Consider the following 27,960-nt stretch of genomic DNA (forward strand, 5'->3'; position numbering starts at 1 on the left):
AACACACAGCCTGGATTTACAAAACTTTCATAACACTTTTCTCAGTAACTACAAATCACACCTGCTTGATATTTGGTACGAAGCTTCAGCTTGGGGTTCTATACCATGTATACCGTTTTCAGGTCTGTCGCACGCCGACTTCCTGTTTACCGACTGAATGTATTTATGAAACATGTAGTGTGGATTTTGATGCTATTTCAAGAAGCAAAATGCGATTTCATATTATAATGACAGTTTCCCAGGATGCCTGGGTAGAGACACTGCTCTTTACTTACTCGTTTCAGGGTTCATTATTTGTTGAGGTCAACATTTATAATAAGTGTCCTGTTCCTTCGATCGCTTGCATTCTGATTAAAGCGAGAGCGGGAGGATACGCAAGTGAGCAGTACAGTAGCTCACAGTTGATCTTGCTTACACTCAGACCATTTCAGGGATATCAGTGAACCAACCTGAGCACAACACTGCTGCTGCTGGCATGATGCCACATTATTATAATATATCATAATCAGTTTTAGGCTTTATACTGTTAGATAATGCAGTGTTCACAGCTTGGTATGTTGGAAAAAATAAAACCTTGACATTTTTTCATGAAGCAAAAATGTCAGGTAAACTGAAAATTTAAACATCTAAAAATCGAAACGTTACTTTCATGAATTTGACGGCTGCTTGTTGAATCAAACCCGGATCTTGAAGCCAAGCATTCCGCTTTCGTGACCGAGAACTGCGAAAGCTGAGAGAGACTATTAAAAAAAGGAAAATATGTTTGTTGTTCCGTTTGGGGGGGAAAAAAAAAACAGCGTATAGAAGTGTGAACAGTCTCAAATCTAATTTCAGTCTTCGTAATGTCGTTACGATTCCGAAGCTTGTTTCCAGAAAAGTGTACAAATACAGTCCTGCGCGAAAACCTTAGGCACATGTAAAGAAATGCTGTCGACCAAAAACGGCTTAAAAAAATAATGAAATGAAATGTTTCAACATTAAAAAAATACTATAAGCAGTAAGCCATAATAAATCAATATAACAAAGACAATATTTGGTGTGAGACGACCCTTTGCTTTAAAAAAAATAAATTAAAAAAATAGTAGTCTGAGGTCCAGTGAGTGCAGTTTTATAAGGAAATGTAGGTAGCTGTAGGTTTTACTGAGCATCTCCCAGAACCAGCCACAGTTCTTCTGGACACTTTGACTGTCGCACTCGCGTCTTCATTATGTTTTTTTTTTTTTAATCTGAAAAGTCCTCTCTTATGGAATATGGCACTGTTTGTATGAAAAAATTAGGGTGCCAAGACTTTTGCACAGCACTATATTTGACACTTTTTTTTTTAACTATATAAGTAGCTATTTACAGTATTATTTATTTTCAAACCCAAGAATAAGAAACTAACTGGGCCAACCCCAGTTAAACCAAACAAAATGATGTTGCAAAACTCTTAACGTTCGTAAGCTATCTGAAATGACATCGCCGTGTGAGCTCGCTGTATTCCTTCGTCAATCAACGATATTCTTTAGGTGCGATGTATTGTTAAATGAAAGCCTGACACGGCAACACGGCTAGTCTCTTCCTTAGATGCTCTGCCTACGGGTTACAAAATAGATCTGACTGCATTTGTACACTTTTTTTCTAGCCATAAGCTTCAGGATCTTGAAGGTTGTGATGTGGTTGTAGAGTGAGATATCCTCGCACGTCTGCTTGCACAAGCCAGAAAAAGTGTGTCACTGGGCATTTTTAATAACGGCTTTAATAATGGCTTCTTTGTATACAAATCGGCCGACTCTGATCGTGATATAGCGCACTATATAGTGAATATACTACAACCCCGATTCCAAAAAAGTTGGGACAAAGTACAAATTGTAAATAAAAGCGGAATGCAATAATTTACAAATCTCAAAAGCTGATATTGTATTCACAATAGAACATAGACAACATATCAAATGTCGAAAGTGAGGCATTTTGAAATTTCATGACAGCAACACATCTCAAAAAAGTTGGGACAGGGGCAATAAGAGGCTGGAAAAGTTAAAGGTACGAAAAAGGAACAGCTGGACGACCAAATTCCAACTCATTAGGTCAATTGGCAATAGGTCATTAACATGACTGGGTATAAAAAGAGCATCTTGGAGTGGCAGCGGCTCTCAGAAGTAAAGATGGGAAGAGGATCACCAATCCCCCTAATTCTGCGCCGACAAATAGTGGAGCAATATCAGAAAGGAGTTCGACAGTGTAAAATTGCAAAGAGTTTGAACATATCATCATCTACAGTGCATAATATCATCAAAAGATTCAGAGAATCTGGAAGAATCTCTGTGCGTAAGGGTCAAGGCCGGAAAACCATACTGGGTGCCCGTGATCTTCGGGCCCTTAGACGGCACTGCATCACATACAGGCATGCTTCTGTATTGGAAATCACAAAATGGGCTCAGGAATATTTCCAGAGAACATTATCTGTGAACACAATTCACCGTGCCATCCGCCGTTGCCAGCTAAAACTCTATAGTTCAAAGAAGAAGCCGTATCTAAACACGATCCAGAAGCGCAGACGTCTTCTCTGGGCCAAGGCTCATTTAAAATGGACTGTGGCAAAGTGGAAAACTGTTCTGTGGTCAGACGAATCAAAATTTGAAGCTCTTTATGGAAATCAGGGACGCCGTGTCATTCGGACTAAAGAGGAGAAGGACGACCCAAGTTGTTATCAGCGCTCAGTTCAGAAGCCTGCATCTCTGATGGTATGGGGTTGCATTAGTGCGTGTGGCATGGGCAGCTTACACATCTGGAAAGACACCATCAATGCTGAAAGGTATATCCAGGTTCTAGAGCAACATATGCTCCCATCCAGACGACGTCTCTTTCAGGGAAGACCTTGCATTTTCCAACATGACAATGCCAAACCATATACTGCATCAATTACAGCATCATGGCTGCGTAGAAGAAGGGTCCGGGTACTGAACTGGCCAGCCTGCAGTCCAGATCTTTCACCCATAGAAAACATTTGGCGCATCATAAAATGGAAGATACAACAAAAAAGACCTAAGACAGTTGAGCAACTAGAATCCTACATTAGACAAGAATGGGTTAACATTCCTATCCCTAAACTTGAGCAACTTGTCTCCTCAGTCCCCAGACGTTTACAGACTGTTGTAAAGAGAAAAGGGGATGTCTCACAGTGGGAAACATGGCCTTGTCCCAACTTTTTTGAGATGTGTTGTCGTCATGAAATTTAAAATCACCTAATTTTTCTCTTTAAATGATACATTTTCTCAGTTTAAACATTTGATATGCCATCTATGTTCTATTCTGAATAAAATATGGAATTTTGAAACTTCCACATCATTGCATTCCGTTTTTATTTACAATTTGCACTTTGTCCCAACTTTTTTGGACTCGGGGTTGTACAATACAGCGCATGTCTTGTTAAGGCTTCCTCCCGTTCTGAGTGTGCAGGTGTAATTTTTGCTTTGTGTACTTTTCTCGAACAGAGCGTGCGATTGGTGACGGTGAGAGGATGATGGAGCTGCTGCAGTGCTGGGGGCAGCAGAGGTCCGAGGTCCGGTTCGTTCTCCGCCATGAGCAAGCGCCCAGTCATGACCTAGGTGAGCGAGGAAACAGGAGGATAAACATGTGATGGATGAAGGGAAGGAAAGACCGGACTAACCATGCAGCTTTTATTAGACATCATTTAAATATTTAAACGTCAGGACCGGGAAAGGAGAGCTGGATTCTTTTTTTCTTTGAAGATGAGTACAAGTTTTTGACCGTCCACAAACACACACAGCTTGACGTGACTGCATGCGTGTGCTGTTTGTTGTCGTGGCACTGATCCGTTCCGTTCCATTCCGTTCCGCCCCCTGACTCGGCAGACAGCCCGGAGCCGATACTGATCTGTTTAATCAGCAAGCTCGGAGACTTTTTTATCAGATCAGACTGAAATGCAGCACACGTGTCCCAGTGCTGATTCTCATCTACGTGCTCTCAAAGTACTGAATGGTTCTGAAACAGGCATATCGACCCAGTTCTGGTGTCGTTGAGGGAGGAAATGGAGATTCCAGGACATTAAACCAAAGCATGATAATTCCTTCATCTTCAGGGACATTGTTCTGGTATCACAGTGGTCCCCAAACACACACACACATACAAAACGTGTCCTCATACTACCAGGGTCATCCAGGAGCACTGGCTCACTGCCACTCACTGTGTGTGTGTGTGTGTGTGTTATCCCACTGTGCTAAGCCACAGAAATTGGAACGTAACCCTGAATATTTTGGGATCTCACAACCCATGGGCCCACCATCACATTTGTTTGGCAGTGTGTGTGTGTGTGTGTGTGTGTGTGTGTGTGTGTGTGTACACTCATACTTGCTACATATTGAGGACCGGTATATGTTTTTTACCAACAGAGTTAGGACTTTTTGGGAAGTGAGAACATTTTGTCTGGCCCTCACTTCTTCAAAGAGCTGTCTGAGGGTAAAGACTGAGGGTTAGGGTAAGGGGTTGGGTTAAGGTAAGGGGTGGGGTTAGGCGTTTACTTGTGATGGTTAGGGTAAGGGAATGCATTATGTCAATGACAGTCCCCACAAAGACAGAGAGTACAAGTGTGTGTGTGTGTGTGTGTGTGTGTGTCAGCCCACATCTTGTGCCAGGCACGAAGATGGCACAGACGCACACAGATGCAGAGATTTTGTAGATCTCCTGTTCACATGCTTCATTTCTGCAAATTGCTCTGACGCCATAGATCTCATCTAAACACGGAGGCTAAAACACACGCGCGCGCACACTGTTAATGTAGTTTTTTTTTTTTAAACGAATAACACCTCACTCCATTACTACACTCGTGTGTGTGTGTGTTCATTATGTTACAAACTCTTACATCCTCTAATTCCGTCACAAGAAGGCAAAATCCTCCCTTTTTTCTGCTTGAAAGGGTAAAGTCTCACACTCCTTGCTTACACTTGAGCCCTGACATGACCCTGAGTGTGTGTGTGTGTGTGTGGTGTCGAGTTTCCACAAGAGATTTTGTGTCCTCATTAATCCACAAAGCCCTGCTGTGTATTACTAGCAAACCTTTGGTTTCAGTGAAAATATGTTCCTCACATGGAGGAATCATGATGATGATGATGATGATGATGATGGTGGCAGCTTCGCTGATCGTTTATGAACACAGTTATAGCGCAGTTATTGAGCTGAACACCGTTCTTTGATGCATCTGTAATCAGACCTGCTGTATGTGTTACGTTAACCAACCAGTAATAACCGACCATCGGGACCTGTTCTAAAATATTCCAGGGGGTTCGATCCCAAAACCCACTCCGGAGCTGTGCAGCTTGCTCGCTACACAGTTATGTAGCAAAAGTATAGGAACAAAGCCGCAGTCGACTTTGCAAATGGATTCGAATTTGTCCCAGAAGACGGCTGATGCTGACGAGCCCGAGCTGTGATGTGTTTCCACGCTGAACTGATGCAAGCTTGAGGAGATGCGTTTTGGTCAGTGCTTGTAGCGGAGATGAGCAATGAGACATGTTTATCTCGTTATTTAATACTGATGATGGTAGAGATTTAAAGGATTCGCTGCTGGCAGCTTAATGAACCAGACAACGCATTGTTTTTCATTAGCTGTGCTTAATTAGTGTCGTTAAACTGCGTGTGTGTGTGTGTGTGTGTGTTCTCAGGGGCTCCCAGAGGCCCGGAGCTCTTGCTGAAGAGGAACATGTTGAAAGCCGCAACCGAGACACACCTTGAGAACGGCGTAAGTATGAAACCATGTCAATGTTGTTCACCAAAATTTCTATTTCATTCAGGGACATTATTGCTAGTTGTTTCTAGCTCGCTGCTTTTTACACCCAAATACAGGACCAAACAGCCAGCTAGCTCAGTTTACGTAATGTTATCCAGCTTGCTAGTGCTTTAATCTTGGCTTACGTCTGTCCAAGCATGTTTGTTTCAATTACACACTGAAAAAATTACCTAACGTTATCTGCCGAGCAAACTTGCCTCCAGGGCTAACTATTAGCTAGCTATAACTTACTAGCTGCATAAAGGGGATCCTGTTAACATAACCAAGTACGCTATGTTGCTAGCGGTAGTCCGTTAGCAAGGAAACTTCCAACTTCTCACTAACATTACTTAAGTATTAATTTGCTAGCTATCCGTGGTTAATAAGCTAAGTTAGGTGCATTGCTTAATAAGCATGTTAGTTAATTATATAAATGGAAATGTCTGTTCTTGAAGCTCATGTGCTAATCTGATTTATGAGTAAAAGAAAGTTCACGATGTATGATGGCACTAAAAGAAAATTCTAAATGCAGCGGTTTCATTAAAACTCTTCTCGGTTTGACGGTTGAAATAAACATATCGTATTTCGAAGAAAATGAGTTTACGATTTAACTGATTCCAGAACATGTGGATTCTGATTCGATGGAGTCCAGGAGTCGAGCTGATACAAGAAGTTTCTTGATTACGAAAACCACGATATATACAGTATTGTGGAAAAATAATGACATCACTCACGTTACAGCTAGCTATCTCATATCAGCTCTTGAAATTAGCGAGCTACTTGGCGCGGATCACTTGACTAATATGTTGTTAATTTGAACATTCATAGTAGCTAAACTTCCAAACAAACTCCAGCCAAATTAGCTCAACTACAGCCGATTCATCTTTGAGAACATTCTTGTTTTGAGCAATTCCAGCGTTATGGACGTGACACTTGAACTCAAAATGGCAACAAATGACCCAGTGCATGTTTTATTGTCTCCCAGTATTTAAACAGGTGTTGCATATTTTAAGGCTGTACCATACTGGAGAAGTGATAGAACAAGAACAATTCCCATAGTACATCTAGGGCATGCCAGAAAACGCCAATAAAAGATGCGTTATGGATGTGACAGAAAAAGTATCACTTTTCTTGGGTGACTGTACATTTTTATCAAACTCTGTGAAATCGTAAACCTAATGTCGAAATGGAGATATCCATTTGATAGAGGGGTCCAAGGTGAATATTAAAAAATCTTCGTTTAAAATATTTTGTATTTCATGCAGAGTTTCGGAAGGAAAAGTCAGCGTTATGGATGTGACGAAATTCCGTTACGGCTGTGACGCGTCTGAAATAGACATGGCATACGTTTAGAAAATCAGCAATTTAACCACCATAACCCTTTGAAAAACTCTCTAAATATCAGCTAAAACTATCAAAGTTCTTAAATAATATTTAGGATGGCTATTGTTTTGCTGTTTTGTGGATTTTAGCATACATTTCTGTGGCTTGTGGCAATAATATAGAATTGTACATGATCAAAGTTGATTTTAGCTTGGGGTTTACATTATAAGAAAAAGACTGACAGTGACATATTAGGTTGGTTACAAATTGGTTCAACTTATTCACATCTGTAAAATACAGGCCTAGGTGATATCTCTGGGAGTGGTTTTGATGTATTACATGTTGCTTTATTTTTGCATGGTGAGGTTGACATTTACATGGAATTGCCCTTTTACGTGGTTGGAACGTAAGCCATTTTTTGTTACAAATGTTATGTTTTCCACTTTATCCGCTGTAAAATACTTTGTGGTTACTACTACGTGTGCAGTGGAAAGACACTTTTTTTTTTTTTGCCCCCAAGTTGAATGATGACTCTTGGAGTTGAATCTCAATTCCCAAGTTCGTCATTCCTAAAGAACTGACTCTTTTTAGGATCACGGCCCAACCCTGTGCTGTAATATTGGAGCACAGCTAGTCACATGTCTGACTCTCATATAAATGATTGCCCCTAGTGTTGCATAATAAACACAGGGCAACGAACAACGATATTTTAATATAAATCACTGGGTTTGTTTTTCTAGATTGTCCCTCCACCTATGGACATCAGTCTCACGGAGCTGCAGGAGATGGCGTCCCGACAGCAGCAGCAGATCAACGCGCAGCAGCAGGTTCTGGCCTCCAAGGTGCAGCTTGTGTCCTCTGAAATGGTGTCAGATTTTTAATAAAGACAAAAGTAACATGCCGAACAAGCTTTAGAAGCAGCACGCACTGATGATTAAATAGTGTGGCGATAAAAATGGCCATGATTTCTGCACAAATCACATAACACAGGCGTAAACCGACGAGTTCATTGTATTTGTGGTTTTTGTTTTTTTTTTCAGGAGCAGCGCCTTCGATTTCTGAAAATGCAGGAACAGCAGCATCGTGAGCAGGAGAAACTGCAGCTGTTACGCGAGAACGCGGAGAACCAGGAGGCCAAACTGCGGCGGGTTCGGGCTCTCAAGGGTCAGGTGGAGCAGAAACGCTTCAGCAACAGCAAACTAGGTCAGAACGTGGGATTCTGATGAATCATTAATGAAGCATTAAGTGTTTTAATGTGCTGTCACTCTGGGAGAAACCTTAATGGATGGATGGATGGATGGTTAGATGAATAAAGAAAGAGATGACGGATAGTTAATTATGTAAGGATGGATGGATATATAGAAATAAATGAATGGATGGCTGATTAGATACATAGAGAAAGAGATGGACAGAGAAAGGGGTAGATAGATAGATTGATAGTTGATGTAGACAGATATGTATGTGTAGGTGGACAGATATAGAGACTGATCAATGATGAGCTATATAAAGATGGATAGAGAAGGGAATGGATGGATGAGTGAACGGATAGACAAATGAAAGTAAAGATTAGATATAAAGAAAGAAGGATGGATAGAAAAAGATGGATGGATGGATGAATGAATGATTCGATTTATAGAGAGAGATGGATGGAGACTTTTTTATGTGGGCAATTTGGTGAAACTCTGCAAAGCTAAAAAAAAAAGGCCAAAAAGTTTTTCAGGAAGCACAAATTGCTATTAGCCTTGCGGTTACATGCTAATAGCATGAGCAACGAGGCTTAGCCTTGACTCAACACTTCATAAACTTCAGCAAGAAATCTCCACAATGAGTTTTAGGCCTAATGAACCGAAGACGGATAGTTGATTCATCGTTAATGAAAACTCTCGCTCTCTATCACTCTGTCTCTCTGTGTCTGTAGTGGAGGAGATCGAGCAGATGAACGGCCTGTTCCAGCAGAAGCAGAGGGAGCTGCTCATGGCCGTGTCCCGGGTAGAGGAGTTGAGCAAGCAGCTGGAGAACTTACGCAGTGGCAAACTGGATGAAATCGCTGAACTCGAGAGACTCTACAAAGAGCTTCAGGTGCCTGTTGTTCGGATGGATGGATGGATGGATGGATGGATGGATGGATGACGAGACCTACATATGGATATATGGCTGGACAGTGAGAGAGAAATAACAGAAAGACAGATGGATGGAGATATGAAGGAAAAGACAGGGATAAAAATAGAAATTGTAGCATCGCTAGAAGAATTAAGAAATAGAGGCTGGGTATAAGATGGATAGAGGAAGGGATGGATAAATGTGTAGATGGTTAGAAACATGAAAGAAATGGACAAACTGGTAAAAAGAGAGTTCATTCAGTAAAGAGGTAGAACGGTGGCTCAATGGACAGATGGCTTGATGAATAGAAAAACGGATGGATGGATGGATGGATGGATGGATGGGCAGAGAAATAAAATAAAGCATGAATTGGTGAGTAGATGGGCAGATGGAGATGTGATTAGTTAAAGAGATAGACTAGTGGAAGAATGAGTAGATGGATCGAAAAGGAGCTGGATGAATGGATGAGTGTATAGGAACAAAAAAAAGGGCTGGATTGGCAGTTAAAGGAAAAGAAGGATGGACAGATATAGAGATGGATAAATGGATGAGTAAAGAACAGGTCGGTAGGTGATGGATGAATAGATGGGTCTACAGACAAACAGATGGATAGATGATGAAAAACAGAAAACAGGGAGATTGATTGAAATAATCTGCAAGAATAAAATAACATTGTGGGCGGGGTTAAAAAGGGTTATCTAACTAAGACTCTGTGCTCCCCTGAAGCTGAGGAACAAGCTGAACCAGGAACAGAGCACCAAGCTTCATCAGCAGAAGGAGTGTCTGAGTAAGCGCACACAGGAAGTAGCGGGGATGGAGCGGCGCCTGGCCGAACTGCGCCAGAGACTGTGGAAGAAGAAAGCAGCTCTACAGCAGAAAGAAAACCTGCCTGTGAGTGCAGGACAGAACTGATACTCAGTTATACGGCCATATTCAACACACACCGGCTTGCTATTCGACACCGTTATGACTTCTATACTTCTTTAAAAGTCTCGTTCGGTTCTCCAAACAACTTTACTTTTAGAAATAAAGCTCGATTAATTAACTTATTTACCTTAAGGTAAATTTATTCGCTACCTAGTTACCTGGCTTCTCTGTTCCCAAACTCAGGGAAGAGAGAATATTTAACATACTAGCGAGTATCAGTTATTAACTGACAATATCTTGCTAACATCTTGTCTGAGGAGAAACAGCGTTTAGTTAGCTCATTTTTCACCAAGTGCAGTAGTTTACCAAACTAGTTTGCTTGTTTAGTTTCATATGCTTGTATACTTGTGGTGCGTTCATGTGCTATGGGAATTATGGTAAATACCAAACGCCGACATGGGAAGCACACATGAACGCCCCCTCTTGTGGTATTTTCCACTGGGCAACTCGTAGAAAATTTTGATACACGAGTTGCCGAGATGAGATGAACTTTAACCTTTTCAACATGGCGGCGAGCGGTACAAGACTAGCTTATGAACCAAGAAAGAAGTGGTTTTCACCTACGGAAAGCTGACTCTCACCTTTTAAACGAGTCATGTTATGTATATTATATTATTATAATATGTATATTATAGCCTAATACAAAATATTCTGTGGCTGTCCAAAGAACGCCAACAGTGATCTAGATACTGGCTACTCTCATTGTGGCTACAGCCAACTTTCCAAAAACTGCGTGGCATTCAATGTGTTAAGAAAATCTCTACTTGTCATGATCAGGAAATATTCAGCATTATTTACCTTTTGACTTTTGATAACTCGTATTCCTGCTGCAGCTGATGAACAAGGCAATCTATAATTGTTTTAGCCAAATAACAGGCCTGATTCTGAATCTGGTCCACCATCTTTAATCTGTCAACAACAACAAAAGCATGTGAACACAACACACTGGTAAATACCACTTCCCAACTGGAAAATATCATCTTCCCATAGCACATGAACGCAGCATTGGACATTTTTAAAAAAAAAAAGAAAAAAAAAAGTTGGGGGTCACTGAAAAGTCCTCAGGTAACACAGAATACTGTTAGCCTTGTACGTTAGCAATGAGGTTTAGCCATGACTCGGCACTTCAGTAAATAATCTCCACACTTGAGGTTCTGGTTATAATTTTACACTCAGCGTAGTTACTGTTGGTGTAATAATGTTAGTTAGCTTGTTGGTTGTTTTAATTACTAAATGTAACCTGCTAACTAGCCATAATGGGCTCACTGTGCTAACATTATCTAGGGACAAGTCGAGTGTTTAACAGACAGAACTGCGACACAAACTGAAAAACATGTACACAGCTTTATATCTTGGAGTTTAGGGTGGCTTTTTTTTTAATAAATGTTTCCTGTTACAAACAGTCAGAATACTGAATTGAACTTTCTAGCTAGCATTAGTTTACTACCTAGCTATGTATCTATGGCTATATTAGTTTAAAAAAAAAAAAAAGGAACCATATTAGGCTAATGGAAGTCCTGAATTTTTTTTTTTTTTTGCTATATTAGTAGTTTAGGTACAAGTCTAATACATTAAAATAAATAAAATTCTATAAATTTTCAGACAAGTTATCATGATAATGTAACATTTGCAGATTGCTGGATCATTATTCAATTCAGCTAGCATAAATAGTCAACATATTTTACCTGCTAGTTTCAATTAGCTTGTTTACTGAGAAAAAGCTGGCTAATGTAGCTAACTAGTTAGTTTGCTTGGTAGTCATCCAGCTTGTTCTTTGATATTCGAGGTTGTGAGCTAGCCATATTAGCCAACTCACCTTTAAGTCTTTTTTTTTTTAATTAAGTTGATAAGCCCACTAGTGGTACGTAGCTAGCTTTAGCTTTTAAACCTAACTGATTTATCTAGTAAAAGGTGTTAGCGAGCAATTGTTTCTGTTAATACTGTAAAATTGTAACTTGTGATAAAACCAAACACAATGCAGAAACTCTCTCTCTCTCTCTCTCTCTCTCTCTCTCCCCCTCACAGCAGCCAGGTGATGGACAAAACTCTCAACCTCCCTCAGTCCCGTCCAGAATTGCCGCTGTCGGCCCGTACATTCAGTCTCCTGCTCCTCCACTTCCTCCCAAACAGGATGTCCTGGTGAAGCCGGCCTATCCGGATGGCACAAGCACACTGCCCAAACCACTTACCAAACCCACCGGTATACACACACACACAGCATTTGTGCACCAAACCCCTCTGTTCTTCAGCACTTACCGCTCCCCTTTCTCCTCCCCCCCCCAGGTAAAATCTCTAAGCTCTCCGAATGGAGTGGGAGTGGTGAGATCAGCAGCATGGGCGGGTCACAGCGAGGCTACGCCTCCACCCTGCCCCGTATGAGCAGCCACGGCTCCGTAGAGAAAGGTGAGCACTCACACACTTCATGTACTAATCATCCATAAACGTGATGCTAATAGCGCTTTTCACGTGTGTCAGATCCCGAGGCAGATCAGAAGCCTCCACCAGCACTTCCATTACGGAAGAATCAGAGCAGCGAGGACCTTTTAAACAATGGCCAGGTAACTAACACACATACTTAATTAATGCTTTAATGGGCTGTGTTCATTTGGACGATTTCAGATCTGTTATTCCCAACAGGCCACACCCGTTTTCATATTAACATACGGTTGCTGTCCATCAGGTCTTTTTTCACTTGCAGTCCCATGAGTGTCTGTTGGTCTATTTTCACCAATAGGCTCCGCCCCTTCGGGACTCATTTGGGAAATCATTTCAGCTAAAGCTAAAACCGTTATGTATGTGATTTTGTTCTGATCAGGTTGGTGGTAAAGTTCCCCCTCCAGTCCCCAGCAAACCCAAACTAGGCCAGTCTGGTTTCCCCAAGCCCTGTTTCTCCACTGGCACCTTTCCAGGCAAAGCCAAACCCACCCACCAGCTGGCTCCCCACCTCCCAAAAGCACCGATGCCCGCGGCCACTGTACGGCCCTTCAGCGTGGAGGGCTCCACAAGCAAAGGACCCGCCATCCAGAAACCTCAGACGCTGGCAGCCAGCTCCATCTACTCCATGTACACGCAGCAGAGCTCGCTGGCTAAGTGCTACCAGGGCCAGAGCACACTGACGCGCTCACAGCCTCGGGGTGAGCATTGCTAACACCGCTAATGCTAGTCTCAGGGTAAAGGATACAATCAGTATTAAAGATGTCTGCATATTATAGCATGAAATCTGGTGTGTGTGAGGAAGAGACAGAAAGAGAGAAAAAGATATTGGATGGACGGTAAATAGCTGGGTACACTGTTAGCACAGTTACGTATACTAATGTACGCTTACTAACCACGCATATAATGGCGAATGAATTTGACTCGTACTATGAACCCAGCAGTTAGAGATGTGTCTACCGAGTAGTAGGTGGCTTCTACGAGCATTGTGTGCTTGTGATGCTAACTGACCGTTGTATTACTACAACAGGGAATGTCTTGTTTTGAAATGAGAACCTGATCACTAGCACCTGTTTCTGCCATTTTTTTTTAGTGTATGGAAAACCGGTCATCCAGTCCAGCAGAGGGCAGCACTCTCACCCTCAGGACAGCAGCCACAATGAGAAAGGAAGCTCCGTCGAGGCTGATCAAGTGGACCACGCTATCGGCGGCGGTTCCAGTGAGGGCACAGAGTCGGAGCGAGCACCGCGTCCGCTGAGTCCCACCAAGCTGCTACCATTCCTAATGCACCAGCACCGCCTGCAGAGTGACGCTGAACTGGAGGCGCCACGCAGGCGGCTGCAGCATGCGCCACGCCCGTTAAAGAAGCGCAGCTCTATCACAGAGCCTGAGGGACCTGGCGGACCCAACATCCAGAAACTCCTTTACCAGAAGACCACGCTGGCAGCCATGGAGATGCCGGAGACCAACACAGGGATTGCCGAAGACACGGGGAGGCTGTCGGGTGGAGCTCAGAAGCCGTCGGATATGGACAGGGACGCAGAGGAGGAAGATCAGACGACTTCTCCTCTTCCACCGCGTTCCTCTGCTGCAGAACAGAGTAGAAGAACTGAACTGAAGGAGGATGGTGAGCAGGAGGTGGCTGGTTCCGTCCCAGCTGAGGAATACCCTCCGTATCCTCCACCCCCATACCCCAGTGCAGGCACCCAGGATGGGCAGGAAGAGGAAGAGGACAGCGGCATGAAGGCACCGGCGGTCACTGGACAGGTCACCCTGCCGCCAGTGCGTATTATTTACTCTATTGTTATACTCAGTTGAGGATTTTTAAATACTCAGCTCCTCTTTAAAATCTCCCTAAGGGTCTGTAGGTCCAGATTTAAAGCCCCTACTCTTCTGGCTGGAGTTAGTGAATTATACATTTTAAGAAAAATTAAGAAGAATGACTTAATGGTTAAAATCAGCTTTAATAATTAGGATAATTCTGGCGGATTTTATATGTTATAATAAAAGGTCAGCATGTTCTCAAGGGAAAATTTGAACAACAGCGCCCTCTAGCAGGCAGTTTTGTTTCTTTTTTTCAAATCAACTTTTTGTGACTATTTTTCCTTATCAGGACTGCTTCTGAGAAAATAAAGTTGCCATCTAACAGTCCAGGACTAAAAAAATACATAATAATAATAATTTTCTCTTATTCTGTTTAAAGGACAACTGAAGTCATTTCTAAACTTGTTTTATTTCTTAATTAACGTGTTATTCAATTACGCTTTCGGTTTTAGTAACCTTATATCGTGACTCGTATTGGCAACTGATTGCAATTAAATATTATACTTATCGGCCTATTCGGTTTTTAGCCGTGTTGAATTTAGTGCGTTTGGTCCACGGCAGGCGTCGCTTATCCGCGCGATCTTCACGAGACTTGTGCGAGACTTCAAAGCGTGAAGTGTCAGCCAGGTGTCAGTGCCGCCATTTTGAAAACTGTTTTCCAAACGAAGTATTGCACAAAAACGAGTTTAAATAACGATTACTGCTTACTTTTTTCAAACTTTCTTGATTGCTATCAAAACAAACAAAACCTCCGGCTTGATTACATCAGCATTCGAAAGAAGGCGCGCGCGTCTTTTGACAATGTTGGCGGATGTTGGTCACTTTGATTTCCGCTGTACGTTTTACTTCCGTCCTACGACGTCTCGCACAGGTCTCAACGAATCTCGTTTATGGCCATCGCTTTGACATACGGATTGATATATTACAGAGCATATTTCAAACACTCATAACTTGCTATAGCAGCAACAAAAATGCATTCTGATATTTAATAAAATTAGATAAGTGAAAAATTTGTCTTCGGTTCTCCTTTAAAGGTGCAGTCTGTGACATTTGAAAGTGTTCCTTAAAGTCAGCAGGCCTGTAAATATGATGCATTTTTTTTTAAAGAGACCATAGAAAAACCGATTTGCAGAATTGTTGTGCAGTGGATCTCTTTTTAGTTCCCTTGTTGTATGTGCTTTCTGGCCCAGAAAATTACGGATTAGCTCTTTAAAATAACTGCTAATCCATGCCCCTTTTCCCAATAAGGTGACTCAGGAGGCATGTTTAGCTTTAACAGATGGTGTGAAGTTGATTAAAAAGGAAAGGGAAATGAACTTATAAGCCCTGCCCCTTCCTTAAAGGGCAACTCAGGAAGCATATTTAGTTTTATGGGTTGGGTTTGGTTTGTTTGGTTTTTTTTTTTTCAGAATATGCTTTGTAGGCAGCAGAGGGCTTTAAAATGTACAAACTGCCGCTTTAAGTCAATTCTGCTGAGTTAAGCATGCAGTTGGAATGATGCTAAACTGTTTGCTATGAAGCTCATTTTGCTTGTTAGTTATCCGTCTGTCAGTCTTCTCACGTTTCTGTTTTTCTTAAGGGAAAGAGAACGAACCTGCGGAAGGCGGGGTCAGAGCGAATCAGCCACGGCATGCGGGTGCGCTTCAATCCACTGGCCCTCCTGCTGGACGCCTCACTGGAGGGCGAGTACGACCTGGTGCAGAGGATCATCTACGAGGTGAGGAAGAGGATGCTGATGTGTTATTAGTGGTATTCTATTGAATTCTTTCGAAGGAAAGATGCACGATGGGAGTGTAACGAGTGTGTGGTGTCTCCGGGCAGGTGGAGGACCCCAGCATGCCCAACGACGAAGGCATCACGGCGCTCCACAACGCAGTGTGCGCAGGACATACGGAGATCGTCAAGTTCCTGGTGCAGTTCGGAGTCAACGTCAACGCTGCCGACAGCGACGGCTGGTGGGAGAATTATTTGTTTTGATTGCGAAACTAAAAATTAAATCACGAGCCCCTCCCCACCCCACACACACAGGGTTACTGTCGTCAGTGTATTAAGCAGCTACCGTTATTATAGTTAGTCAATAAAAACTTCATCGAGTCTTTAAGGTACTACTGATGGGTTGCTAAGCAACAGCAATTTGGGAGCCAAGCACTTAAGCCAACACTTGAGATTGGAATCTTTCCCACTTTTCTGTCTTCTTCTCTCTCAGTCTATTAGCTGTCTGTCTTTCTCTGTTTTTTTTTTTTTAAATCAAAAGTCAATTTGTTCGTAAGTTTTTTACATCATTGTTAAAGTAGCACACTTTATCTAATAATCTCTCTCTCTCTCTCGTTTCTGTCTATCTCTGTCTTTCACCATCTCTCTCTCTCTCGCTCTAGGACGCCGCTGCACTGTGCAGCTTCCTGTAATAACGTCCAGGTGTGCAAGTTCCTTGTGGAGTCGGGCGCGGCCGTGTTCGCCGCCACCTACAGCGACATGCAGACGGCGGCGGAGAAGTGCGAGGAGCTAGAAGAGGGATACGCCCAGTGTTCACAGTTCCTCTATGGTGAGTGATGTTACGATCAAATCAGAGTGAGCAGAACTCATTTATAACGTATTTAATAATAAATATATACATTAATATGTTTTAATAGAAGGTTATCACAAGGATGTGTGTGTGTGTGTAGGCGTGCAGGAGAAAATGGGCGTGATGAACCGCGGTATTGTGTACGCCCTGTGGGACTACGAGGCCGAGTACGCCGACGAGCTGTCGTTCACCGAGGGCGACTGCATAACCGTGCTGAGGCACGAAGACAGAGACGAGAGCGAGTGGTGGTGGGCGCGGTGCGGGGACAACGAAGGCTACATCCCCCGCAACCTGCTCGGGGTGTGTAAATCGTTTTTACTGCAGCATGCTAGCTGTTGTTAGCTATCTTCCACATGCATGTATCGGAAATGATTTAGAATTTTCCTCATTGCCTAATGTGACATTTTATGGCCCTGAAAGTGGATTATTATTGTGATTGTTGTTTCGCTAATCGATCGTCTTCCCTTCACAGCTGTATCTGCGGATCAAACCCAGACAGAGGAGCTTAGCTTAAATCTCGCCATAATTCAGTCCTAATCCAACCGACGTGCCCTCAATTCTAGCGCGCACTGAAAGCAAAGGGCTGAAGGAAACACGACACTCCCAAGTGCTTCTTCTCTACACTCTGGTGCATTCCTGAGCTTCACCGTTTCACGTTCATTCATTCACCGTCTTCAGAAGCACAACGGAGGATTTCAGTAGTTACATCTGAAGAATGTTTAATAACCGCTGTTCATGGCCTTTCTAGACCGTGAATGTATGTCCGAGATGATTATTTGCACAGCTTTTAAGTTATTTGTACAGGTGTGTAGACGTGATAGCGCGTTTTGTGTTCGTTTGTAACGCCGTACGTCCTGATATCACCCTGCGAGTCAACAAGCTCCGTCATGTGTGACCGCCTTTCTTTATGGCTTGGTTTTAGCTGACAGGTTTGCTAGAACGTGATCGTGGTGATGTCATATGATTAAGTTGGCAGTCAGTTGAGCAAATGTAGCTTAAGCTCCACCCACATTGAGACAAAATCGGGACGTATGGGTCATGTCACTTTTATTTATTCATTTTTTTCTATTGTATAGGTTTAAGTTCAGTGTGCAAACTGCATTATGTTTATCTGGTAATATATATAATTTTTCATTAACCGTTAAGATTAAAAATAATCAATATGGTGCTCAATAACCCGGAACAGTTCTAGTTCATGATAAATGACATCTTGTTCAAAAATAAATAAATAAATAAATCCTTTGTATTAAACATTGCTTCTCTCAAGCTTCCTTTATTTTTTTTAAGAATAAATGACCTTCTAGTAAATTTAATAAAGATTAAACCTCTCAGTGTGAGGTTAAGACTCCAGCCTGACTTTTTTTTTTTTACATTGAGGGTGCCAATAATTCTGGAGCTGGCTGCGTAATTCCCAATTTCTCCACAACATTCACTCGGGATTCTGCAGTCCACAATAAAACATCTCTTTATTACTTACAAACTAGTTGCGTTTCAGTCCAATGCAGTTCACAGACACTGATTTCTTGTGAATGTGAGGTGTCTTGCAGGTCGTTAGCACGAGCGCATCCCAGAATTCCTCACAGCATGCAACATATCAACCAAACGCTGTGCTACGGGACGCAAGACAAAATGTAGAAAAAAAAAAAACGTTACACAGGTCACAGTAATAAAATATGGAGTGCAAAATGAGGAGTTGGCCACGAAGGACGATACATTCACGTGGTGTTTTTTTTTATTTTATTTTTTGCTGATTAATTGCACAAAGCCTCAGGAATTCAGGAAGTAGAACAGCACGAACACACAACATGCACATGTCAAACATCTGACAGGAAAATGTTCACAAATATCTCGGCTTGCTAATATTCTGACCTTACAGTACGAACAGTTTAATACAGACGCCCTGAAGCGCCAGCGGGAATAAAAAGAAAACTTATTAAAAAGAATTAACTTCGTTATTGTGATTCAGTTTCTGATGATTTCAAGGTATTACACTGTTATTTGAATAAAACGTATTGTTTTTGAGAACTCGTTATTTTATGAAATGTCACATTTTGATTAAAGCTCGGCTGCCTTTCAGATTTTTCAAGTGTAGGTCATAAAAAGAATTTTCCCCAACACGCAATTATTTTTGTTTAGTGGAGTGAAAGCTACTGAATTCGAATCGCAGACTTCCAATTTTATTAGTTTTTTTAAATAGGACAATTAATGAATTTAAGGCCACATGGCCCTAAATTCTCCGCTATTTTTTCCTGCTTCACCATGATGCAATAAAAGATACTACATCACGTGATGGTCTTTCCCCGTATGCCCAAGGCATTGTGGAATACAAATTTGAAACACGAGCGGAAAATGGAGGATGCGAATGAAACGTGAAAGACCCACTACAGTAACAGAAAGAAAGCGAGAAGAAAAGACGTTATGTTATATACGAAGGAAAGGAAACGCAGGACCAAACTAATAAATATCGGCGCTCAGCGAGCACCTCGGTGTGATCAGCTGTTCGTTTAGCGACAGAATGATGGAACTGTCAGTGCACGCTCAAAGGGAAACCTGCGCATGCGCACACACGGACTTCCTCTGTCTGTTTGACTGCACGATTTCATGCGCATTATTTGCTTTAATCCCCTCAAATTAAATAACTTCCCAGCTACAGAATGGCCTGATATTTTGTCAGATATTACAGAGATAAACATCTCACAATGACCACATTTCAGACAGAACTAAATTTCACCGATTTTACGAAATCGAAAGGACATCTCGTTTTAAAACAATGCGTAATTTCTAGTTAAGATCTCATGAAATCAGATTCAGTATTTAATAACGCGATTGATCAATAAGACTATTACATATGTGACACCTCACCGAATCCAGGGACGCATGTCGGCCGAAACGAATCCGAGACAATCGCAAAAGAAGCTTTTTTCGAAATTTGTGATTTTCGTTTTTTTCCATCATGTGCAAGTTGAGATCTTGAAGAATGCAATCAGTATTTCAGATAATAGATTGTTTTGTTGGAAAAGCATACATTTTTTGTTGCAAATTGTCTCGTTTTTGTCAGGACTGTAGCCTGCTGGGGGGTGTGGGTAAATTACCATATGGGCCATTCACATGATGTGAATGTCTTTTGGGGGGGTTTTCGCGAATCAGCTGTATGATACGAGCTGAGCTCGTGGCTACTTAAGCTGCATACAGGCGTGTAATTTCACTATGGAATGAATATAGAGCAAGCTAAACAGAGCGCAGAGGAGCTGAAACACCGCGAAGCAAACAGACACGGTATTTACATCGGAGATAACCATTTCTAGCAAAAAAAACGCAACCAAAAGGAAGTGTTCTAGGACTACATATTCCATCGGAGGCATTGGTGTGTGCAAGGCGACGTTTCTCTTTCTGATGGGCTAAGTTTATTAATCTAAGGCTGTGTGGTTATTTTTGCATGTAACGGAGAGTGTTGTGGTTTGGTTACATGAAACTAGCGTTGCATTAGTTGTGTCATCATCGTGCTATCTTTCTTTCTTACGGTGTGAGTAATTTTTCAACCACAAAACGTTAAAGTATACTTTAGGACTTATTTTTGTACTTCATAATTGTTTTGGGTATACTTTGCATGGAAGGAAAATTGACGTGGTGATCTTTGTTTACATGAAACATCGTGCTAGCTAGTAGGGGGTAGGGCTTTCCTTAATGTCATGCAAATGAGAACCATTATGTGCCCGCCCTGCACCCAGAGTAGCTGAGATGGAAAACTTTTGCCGCTTTTCCACTACAAACGCGGCTGAGTTGGGCTGAGCCGTGCCGTGCTGAGTCGAGCTGAGTCGGGCTGAGCGGGGCTGTTGGAGTTGCATTTCGACTACAACCACGTTGAACTGTGCTGGCTGGAAGTGGGTGGACACATTGGGTGGAGTTAGCGAAAGTGGGTGGACGTCACGTGATGTCGTTAGGCGGCGCAAACAGTGACATCAGTGACCTTTTAAGCGGTAGTCTCACGACCCGGATAGTAAACAATAAACATGGAGTCGTTAGTGTTGCTGGTCTTGGTGCTGTGGCTTGTTGTCACCGACAACGCCAACAGATACTGGCAAGAGCGTATAGATGAGGCGAGGCGCATAAGGCTTCAGAAATTCTCGTAATTCGTAATTCTTCTTCTTCCGGGTTTACGGTGTTTACAGATCCCAGTGTGCTCGCAGGGCGTGTGTGGGCGCGTGAGGACACTCCTCCTCACCAATCAGTGCACAGGGGAGTGTCTGCTCACGCCCCTAGCCCCACTCGGCCTGGTTTGGCTCGCTTCAGCCCCACTCCAAAACCGTGCGAGTTTTGGGGGCTGAGTAGGGCTGAAGCGAGCTGAGTCGTGCTGCTCGGAGGTAGTCGAAACGCGAGCCATGTCGGGCTGAAGTGAGCTGAAAAAGGGTAGTGGAAAAGGGCCATTTGAGGGCGATTTTCTCCCTTTTCTGTTTTAAGAGGTATACACTTTCAAAAGGCCACACATTCTTCAAATATTGTCAGATCTCCACATGGAAGGCATCATTGGAAAGCTTAGAAACTGTACTTTCTGAATCTGTCAATAACTCAAAATGCCCCCGGGCCGACATTTGTCCCTGGATAACGTTATCTGACACATATTAGCTAATAACTGTTTGAGACAGTGAGCTAGTTTTAATTAAATGAATCTAACACACATTTATGTCTGATCACCAATTATGAAATGGTTGAAATAAGTTAAACAATAATACTATCCTGAAATAACGAGACGTTAAGTCGAAACAGTATTTTTTTTTTTTACCGCGGTTCAGGACGTCTATATCTTAGGCTGCTTTCACACTTGATGCACTGGTGTTAAAAAAAACAAACCCAGCAAAACCAAACACTGTAACCATAACAACATTAACTGGTTTTATTATAGATTGGATTTACTGTAACGTTGCTGAAGCAGCTTGTATGAATGAGCTTTCAAGAGGAGCTGAAGAGGGACAGGCCTGAGACGTCTTCACACTTGCACTCACCAGGCCACTTTATTAGGAACACCCATACGTCCACCTGCTGTTTTCCGCAGTTCTCTAATCAGCTAATCCCGTGATGCATCAAATCATGCAGATACAAATCAAGCGCTTCGAGTTCATGTTCAGTGTTCAAACATCAGAACGGGAAAAACTGTGATCTCACAGTGAAGTGTGACTTTCTTTCACTGTGGCATGGGTGTCGGTTTGAGCCAGATGAGTATGAGGTTTGAGTATTTCAGAAACTGCTGATCTCCTTCCTGGGGTTTTCACACACACAACAGTCTCTAGAGTTTACACAGACTGGTGCGAAAACTAAAAACACTGAATGAGTGAGCGACAGTTCTGTGGGTGGAAACAAAGCCTTGTTGATAAGAGAGGGTCAGAGATCAGAAAATGGACAGATTGGGTCGAGCTTTTTGGCCAGGAAGGATATAGTAACTCATATAATCACTCTTTACAACCGTGGTAAGCAGAAAAGCATCTCGGCATGGCAACAGCAGAAGCCCACACTGGGTTCCTCTGCTGTGAAGAGCAGGGATCTTAGAATCAACACCAAGTTCCTATTAAAGTCGCCAGGGAGTGTAGACTCGCTCAATGACGAGCTGTATGCTTTTCTCATATGTCCACAGAGCTGCGATCTGATTGGTCGAGAGATATCTTGTAGAGCAATGTGTTAAATATCAAGTGTGAAAGCAGCCTTACAGTCCTCGCTTGGCACAAACAAGCTAGAAATGCACTTCAGTCCATAGACAGACGTTTCTATTCCAGACGTTATATAAAAATCATTCATAAATGGAAGGAAAATCCGTCCAAAAATAAAAGGACAGGTCATCCGAATAAAAATAATAAAGTGCAAAACATGCTTTTGTTATTCATTTTCCGACATTGGTCATGGATTGTTTTTTTGTCAGATACAATCACAAGGGTCCAGTTTTCAGCCTCAAAATTATTAAACAAAATGAAAATTAAACATCACTGACATGTTAGCACTAGTGCTATGAGGGGGAAAAAATGTAAAAATCAAACGTGAGATTTCGATTTTTTTCTTATTCGCTTTTCCATTTTAGTCATGACCATGAAATACTGATAGGTAATAAAAACAAGAGCGCTCTGAGAGCACAATATCCCCCGCTGGCAACTCGGCCATAACTCTGATAAAATGCGACTGAATTGAACGAAATCGCAATATGCGTATTACTGACATATATAACAAAGAATCCTGCCAAGTTTCGTGAAATTCCTCCAAAAATTGTAAGAGAAGTTGATTTCAGAAGGTGAGCACCCTTTCGGGATGGACGGACGGACATCGCCGCGACGACATAATCCCCCTTCGGACCTTCAGGGGATAAAAATTATGAGGGAAGTTGATTTCAGAAAGCAAGCACACCTTCATGAAATTGCCAAAGTACGAGTTTGTTAATAATCAAGGGCATAACTCTGGGAAAATCTGCCCAAATTAAACGAAATTTCAATATGCGTATAACTGTCATATAACAAAGCCTTTCGCCAAGTTTGGTGGAATTCCTCCACAAATTGTGAGAGGAGTTGATTTCAGAAGAACGTCAAGGGTCAAAACTCTGGTAAAATTTTCACAAACGAAATTAAATCGCAATCTGCGTATTACCGTCATATAACAAAGCTTTTTGCCAAGCTTCACGAAATTCATCCAAAAATTCTGAGAGGAGTTGATTTCAGAAAGAAAAAAAAACACTCTCATGAAATTGTGAAATTATAATTTTGTTAATTAAGGGCTGTAACTTTGGTAAAATGTGACCAAATTTAACAAAATTACAATACGCGTATTACCGACATATAACAAAGAATCCTGCCAAGTTTCGTGAAATTCCTCCAAAAATTGTGAGAGGAGTTGATTTCAGAAGGTGAGCACCCTTCCCGGGACGGACGGACAGAAGGTAGAATGGAAATCGTCACGACATAATCCCCCTTTGGGCCTTTTGGCCAGCGGGGGACAATAAAATGAAACAAAAATACATTTTAAGTTGGATTTTATATATTTGGCACAAGTGACTCACGCTTGTACAGGAAACGGAGCAGTTTAAAATTTTCATTCTGGCCGGATTTGATTTTGACTTTTATCCTTTAAATGATCTCATTCTATTTACTCTTAATTTTTGTCCAGATTTCCTTCCTCGTTCTGCGTTTCTGGTAACTGAGGAACACTCTTTAACAGTGAACTCTACTGTCGGTCCTTTATTAGCTCTGCTCATCACTCACCGCTGTGTGAAGAAATAATAATGAGAATAAAATGATAAATATCTCCATCTAATGCAGGGGTGCCCAAATTGATCCATAAAGGGCCATGTGGCTGCAGGTTTTCATTCCAGCCATGCAGCAGCACACCTGATTTGGCTTATTCAATCAACTGACACACCCACCCTTTAATCAAGGGTGGGTGTGGCTGCAAGTATTTGACTGTGTGAAGACAGTTCAGTTGATTGAATGAGCCAAATCAGGTGTGCTGCTGCATGGCTGGAATGAAAACCTGCAGCCACATGGCCCTTTATGGATCAATTTGGGCACCCCTGATCTAATGTGAGTCTATTAAATCTTACCACAAGTAAATCTCTGTGATTATGATTTCTCGGTCGTATCTACTGACTGTACAAGGTGTGTTTGCTCCCTGTCCACATTATCACCGGTCCACAGTGGACGTGTCCCAAACCACACGCCGTGTCTCACTATATACTGGGGGTCAGATCATACTCTCAAACATCTCATCGTTCCAGCGTGGACGTGTCCCAAACCGCTACTTCACTATATAGGGCACATAAACAGAGAATCAGGCCACTGTGGTCATGTCCCAATCCACACTATTCAAAATACAGGTCAGATACATACTGTCACAAACATCTGGTCATCCTACTGCGGTCGTGTCCCAAACCACACATCATAGGCTACGTTCACACTGCAGGCTGAAGTGACTCAAATCCGATCTTTTCGCCCATATGTGACCTGTATCCAATCTTTTATTGACAATATGAACGACACAGATCCGATTTTTTCAAATCCGACCCAGGCCGTTTGGATACGTGGTCCTAATTCCGATTCCTATCCGATCTTTTCATATGCGACTTCAGTCTGAACCGCCAGGTCGCATTCATCCGACTTACACGTCATCAACAAGCCACAAACGTCACTATTCTGCGCTGAAGTAGGCGGCGGGTCTCTCAAAAAAAGTTACAACAACATGGCGCATAATCACGGGCGCAGATAGAGGGTGGGACTCGTCCCACCCAGATTTAAATTCACCTCGCTCGGTCCCCCCCCCACTTATAGGGAGGAAAAAACGTCTATGCTGTCTTTCTTTGCATAAGGCAAACCTCACAGAAAAATCAAAAGACTAATTACCATTCGGTTTATTGAGGTGCACAGCAGTACAGACATAGTTGCAACAACTCGCATAAAACAAAACAAAGACTGATATTCGGTTGGTTGAGCTGCGCAGACTGCACAGGTTGCGAGCTCGAGCTTGGTTGCTATGGTAACCCACAACAAGTTTGACAGGCATATCGGGGTTGGGGTTGGTTTGCTGGCAGCTTTGTCCCCCCCAGTTCAAAAAACGTATCTGCGCCCCTGCGCATGACATCAATGCGAGGGACGCTTCGGGCTGTGAAGGTTCTGAATCTTCTCAATGGAAGGACGCAGAGGTTAGGGAGCCGATTTCCATTTGGGGGGATGCAGCTATTCAAGCTAGATTGGATGAGTCATACCGCAACCGGGCGGTTTTACTTCCGTAAACACTGGCCATGCTCACTGCGTGTGACGTCGTCGTATCCTGCAATGCGCATGCGGAACACTTTTAGGTCGCTTTTCGTTCATACTGAGGATCACATACAAGTCGCATATATTTGTTAATGTGAACGACCTCACAAAAAAATCGGATTTCACAAAAAAATCGGAATTGAGCATTAAGCCTTGCAGTGTGAACGTAGCGTTAATTCACACTATAATACAGGCCAAGTAAGTAAGTAAGTAAGAACTCACCATGATCCCACTATGATCATTCCACTGTGGTTGTGTCCCAATCCATTTGCCCTAATTCACTATAAAGGATACGTCCCAAACCACACACCCTCGTGGACAGATAACTCCCGTCACACGGACATGTCCCAAACCACACGCTTTAGCCTTCTCACTCATAGGGTCATGTATGTTTTGCCTCCTTATAAAAGAACAATATGAAATCGACTCATTTTATTTCGCTATCTTTCAAGTCCATTCCTAAAGAACAGTTATACGACTGTTGCTATGGCGACATCTCTGTCGCGTATAAATCATTCCTTGCTGTGTAAATGGATGTCATTCGATATTTTTGTTCAGCTGCGCACCGGCAAGGGCACGAGCGAAGAGTAAATATACGCCTTGAGCTCAAGCCATCATTTAAGCTCGTCGTCATGGTTACACATCAACGCTGTTACGTAGACTCAAGGGCATACATTGCGATTAATATCTCATCGTATTTCACCACGTCTGCATTACAGGTGTCTCACAGGCAACTGTCAGCCAATCAGAAGTGAGTAGGCCGGGGTGTGAGGTCACTGGGACGTTTGAGTATTAAAAAAACTTTGTTGGTTTGCTGAAAGCATGTTTGTAGCTAAAGACTTTTTATTTCACCTGAACAGGAAACCCCACCCCAAACTGTCTCCTATTGGCTGACATCACAGTAGACACTGTGCTCTCTCTCTCTCTCTAGTTGTGGTTCTGGTGTGGTTTGTGGTTCTGGTCATGTGTGCTGTTCTGACCAGACGGCACCAGGTGGGTCACATGACCGATGCCCTTGGTGACGCCTTCTCGGAACAGCAGCTTTGCTCCGATGCGCAGATACTCAGGGTGCTTCAGGAAGCGGAAGCACACTACAGCTCTCTCGCCGGTGCGCAGCTCCTCCTGCACAACACACACAAAGTATATTGTGCAACGTTTTCACATTTTCACATTCATGCTCCACTGTTATCCAGACACACTGCATTAATAGTGCCGCAGATAAGTGAAACAATCGTTCAAATGGTGATACAAGCACCAAATTTGCTATGAATATCGCTGTGAGGTTATGTTTTAAGCAAAACATTATTAGCCACTTAAAAATTCAAAAATGGCCACCAAAGAGTTCATGAAAATACACTTTTTGATGCACAATTTGATAAGGACGTCTGACGTGAATGATATTGGTGTCAATTCCAATATTTTTGACCTCAACGAATTCAATAAGATACCTCTATGAAGACAAAAGTTGATTTCTCAGGAACACAGTGAAAAGTTTATCATCGTGACACGTCATAATTTCAATGTCCGCGCACACAGTGTCTCTACACGTGAAACGTGGAATTATTGGCCGTTGCTGTGCACAAGCAACGACTTGGAGCCATGGATGAGAGTTGGGTAAGCCGTGAGGACGAGTGCCAGGAGTCCATCCAGAGGATGTGGCTGACTTCTGAAACGAGTACTTCCTCTACTACTACACCCCACACTATTTTTTTTATTCACGAATATTAATCATGCACTCAAATCAAAGCAAAGGTACCTGAAAATGACACAAAGGAGATTCCGATATACACTAAGTAACTTTAAAAACGCACATTGATAAAACTTGCTGAATTCGTGCTGATCGCGGATACAAGCGGCCGAAATGAGTTTCCTTCGCAGGGTGGCTGGGCGCTCCCTTAGAGATAGGGTGAGAAGCACAGTCACTCGGGAGGAGCTCGGAGTAGAGCCGCTGCTGCTCCACATCGAGAGGAATCAGCTGAGGTGGCTCGGGCATCTTTTTCGGATGCCTCCTGGACGCCTCCCTGGGGAGGTGTTCCAGGCATGTCCCCCCGGGAGGAGGCCCCGGGGAAGACCCAGGACACGCTGGAGGGACTATGTCTCTCGGCTAGCCTGGGAACGCCTCGGTGTTCTTCCCGAGGAGCTGGCCGAGGTGTCTGGGGAAAGGGAAGTTTGGGCTTCCCTGCTTAGACTGCTGCCTCCGCGACCCGGTCCCGGATAAAGCGGAAGAAGACGAGACGAGACGAGAC

The 27,960-nt window shown here is 42.7% G+C and overlaps 2 protein-coding genes across 8 annotated transcripts in view; one reads left to right on the forward strand and one right to left on the reverse strand.

Moving 5' to 3' along the window:
* Positions 1–18,185, forward strand: part of tp53bp2b (tumor protein p53 binding protein, 2b) — a 38,723-nt gene extending 20,538 nt beyond the window's left edge. The window contains exons 3-18 of one of the 2 annotated variants that reach the window (XM_060912002.1): positions 3,474–3,587; positions 5,661–5,737; positions 7,828–7,929; positions 8,128–8,290; positions 9,006–9,166; positions 9,914–10,078; positions 12,140–12,314; positions 12,398–12,517; positions 12,590–12,672; positions 12,930–13,248; positions 13,641–14,329; positions 15,951–16,088; positions 16,193–16,326; positions 16,747–16,913; positions 17,035–17,234; positions 17,407–18,185. In XM_060912002.1, the coding sequence (XP_060767985.1) occupies positions 3,474–3,587; positions 5,661–5,737; positions 7,828–7,929; positions 8,128–8,290; positions 9,006–9,166; positions 9,914–10,078; positions 12,140–12,314; positions 12,398–12,517; positions 12,590–12,672; positions 12,930–13,248; positions 13,641–14,329; positions 15,951–16,088; positions 16,193–16,326; positions 16,747–16,913; positions 17,035–17,234; positions 17,407–17,448 (2,849 nt within the window). In that variant the 3' untranslated portion in view covers positions 17,449–18,185. The remainder of the gene's footprint in view (positions 1–3,473; positions 3,588–5,660; positions 5,738–7,827; positions 7,930–8,127; positions 8,291–9,005; positions 9,167–9,913; positions 10,079–12,139; positions 12,315–12,397; positions 12,518–12,589; positions 12,673–12,929; positions 13,249–13,640; positions 14,330–15,950; positions 16,089–16,192; positions 16,327–16,746; positions 16,914–17,034; positions 17,235–17,406) is intronic. The other variant, XM_060912003.1, reaches the window with a different exon arrangement.
* Positions 18,186–18,235: 50 nt separating this feature from the next.
* The window catches only part of gtpbp2b (GTP binding protein 2b), a 47,450-nt gene continuing 37,725 nt past the window's right edge, over positions 18,236–27,960 (reverse strand). For 2 of the 6 annotated variants that reach the window (XM_060911240.1, XM_060911237.1), the window contains 2 exons: positions 26,695–26,836; positions 18,236–18,544 (listed from right to left, as the gene is read on the reverse strand). In XM_060911240.1, coding sequence (XP_060767223.1) covers positions 18,486–18,544; positions 26,695–26,836 — 201 coding nt within the window. In that variant the 3' untranslated portion in view covers positions 18,236–18,485. Of the gene's footprint in view, positions 18,545–24,504; positions 26,837–27,960 lie in introns of all 6 variants that reach the window. The other 4 variants (XM_060911241.1, XM_060911239.1, XM_060911238.1 and 1 more) reach the window with 4 other exon arrangements.

Source organism: Neoarius graeffei, chromosome 27, assembly GCF_027579695.1.
Source record: "Neoarius graeffei isolate fNeoGra1 chromosome 27, fNeoGra1.pri, whole genome shotgun sequence".
Classification (NCBI taxonomy): Eukaryota; Metazoa; Chordata; class Actinopteri; order Siluriformes; family Ariidae; genus Neoarius; species Neoarius graeffei.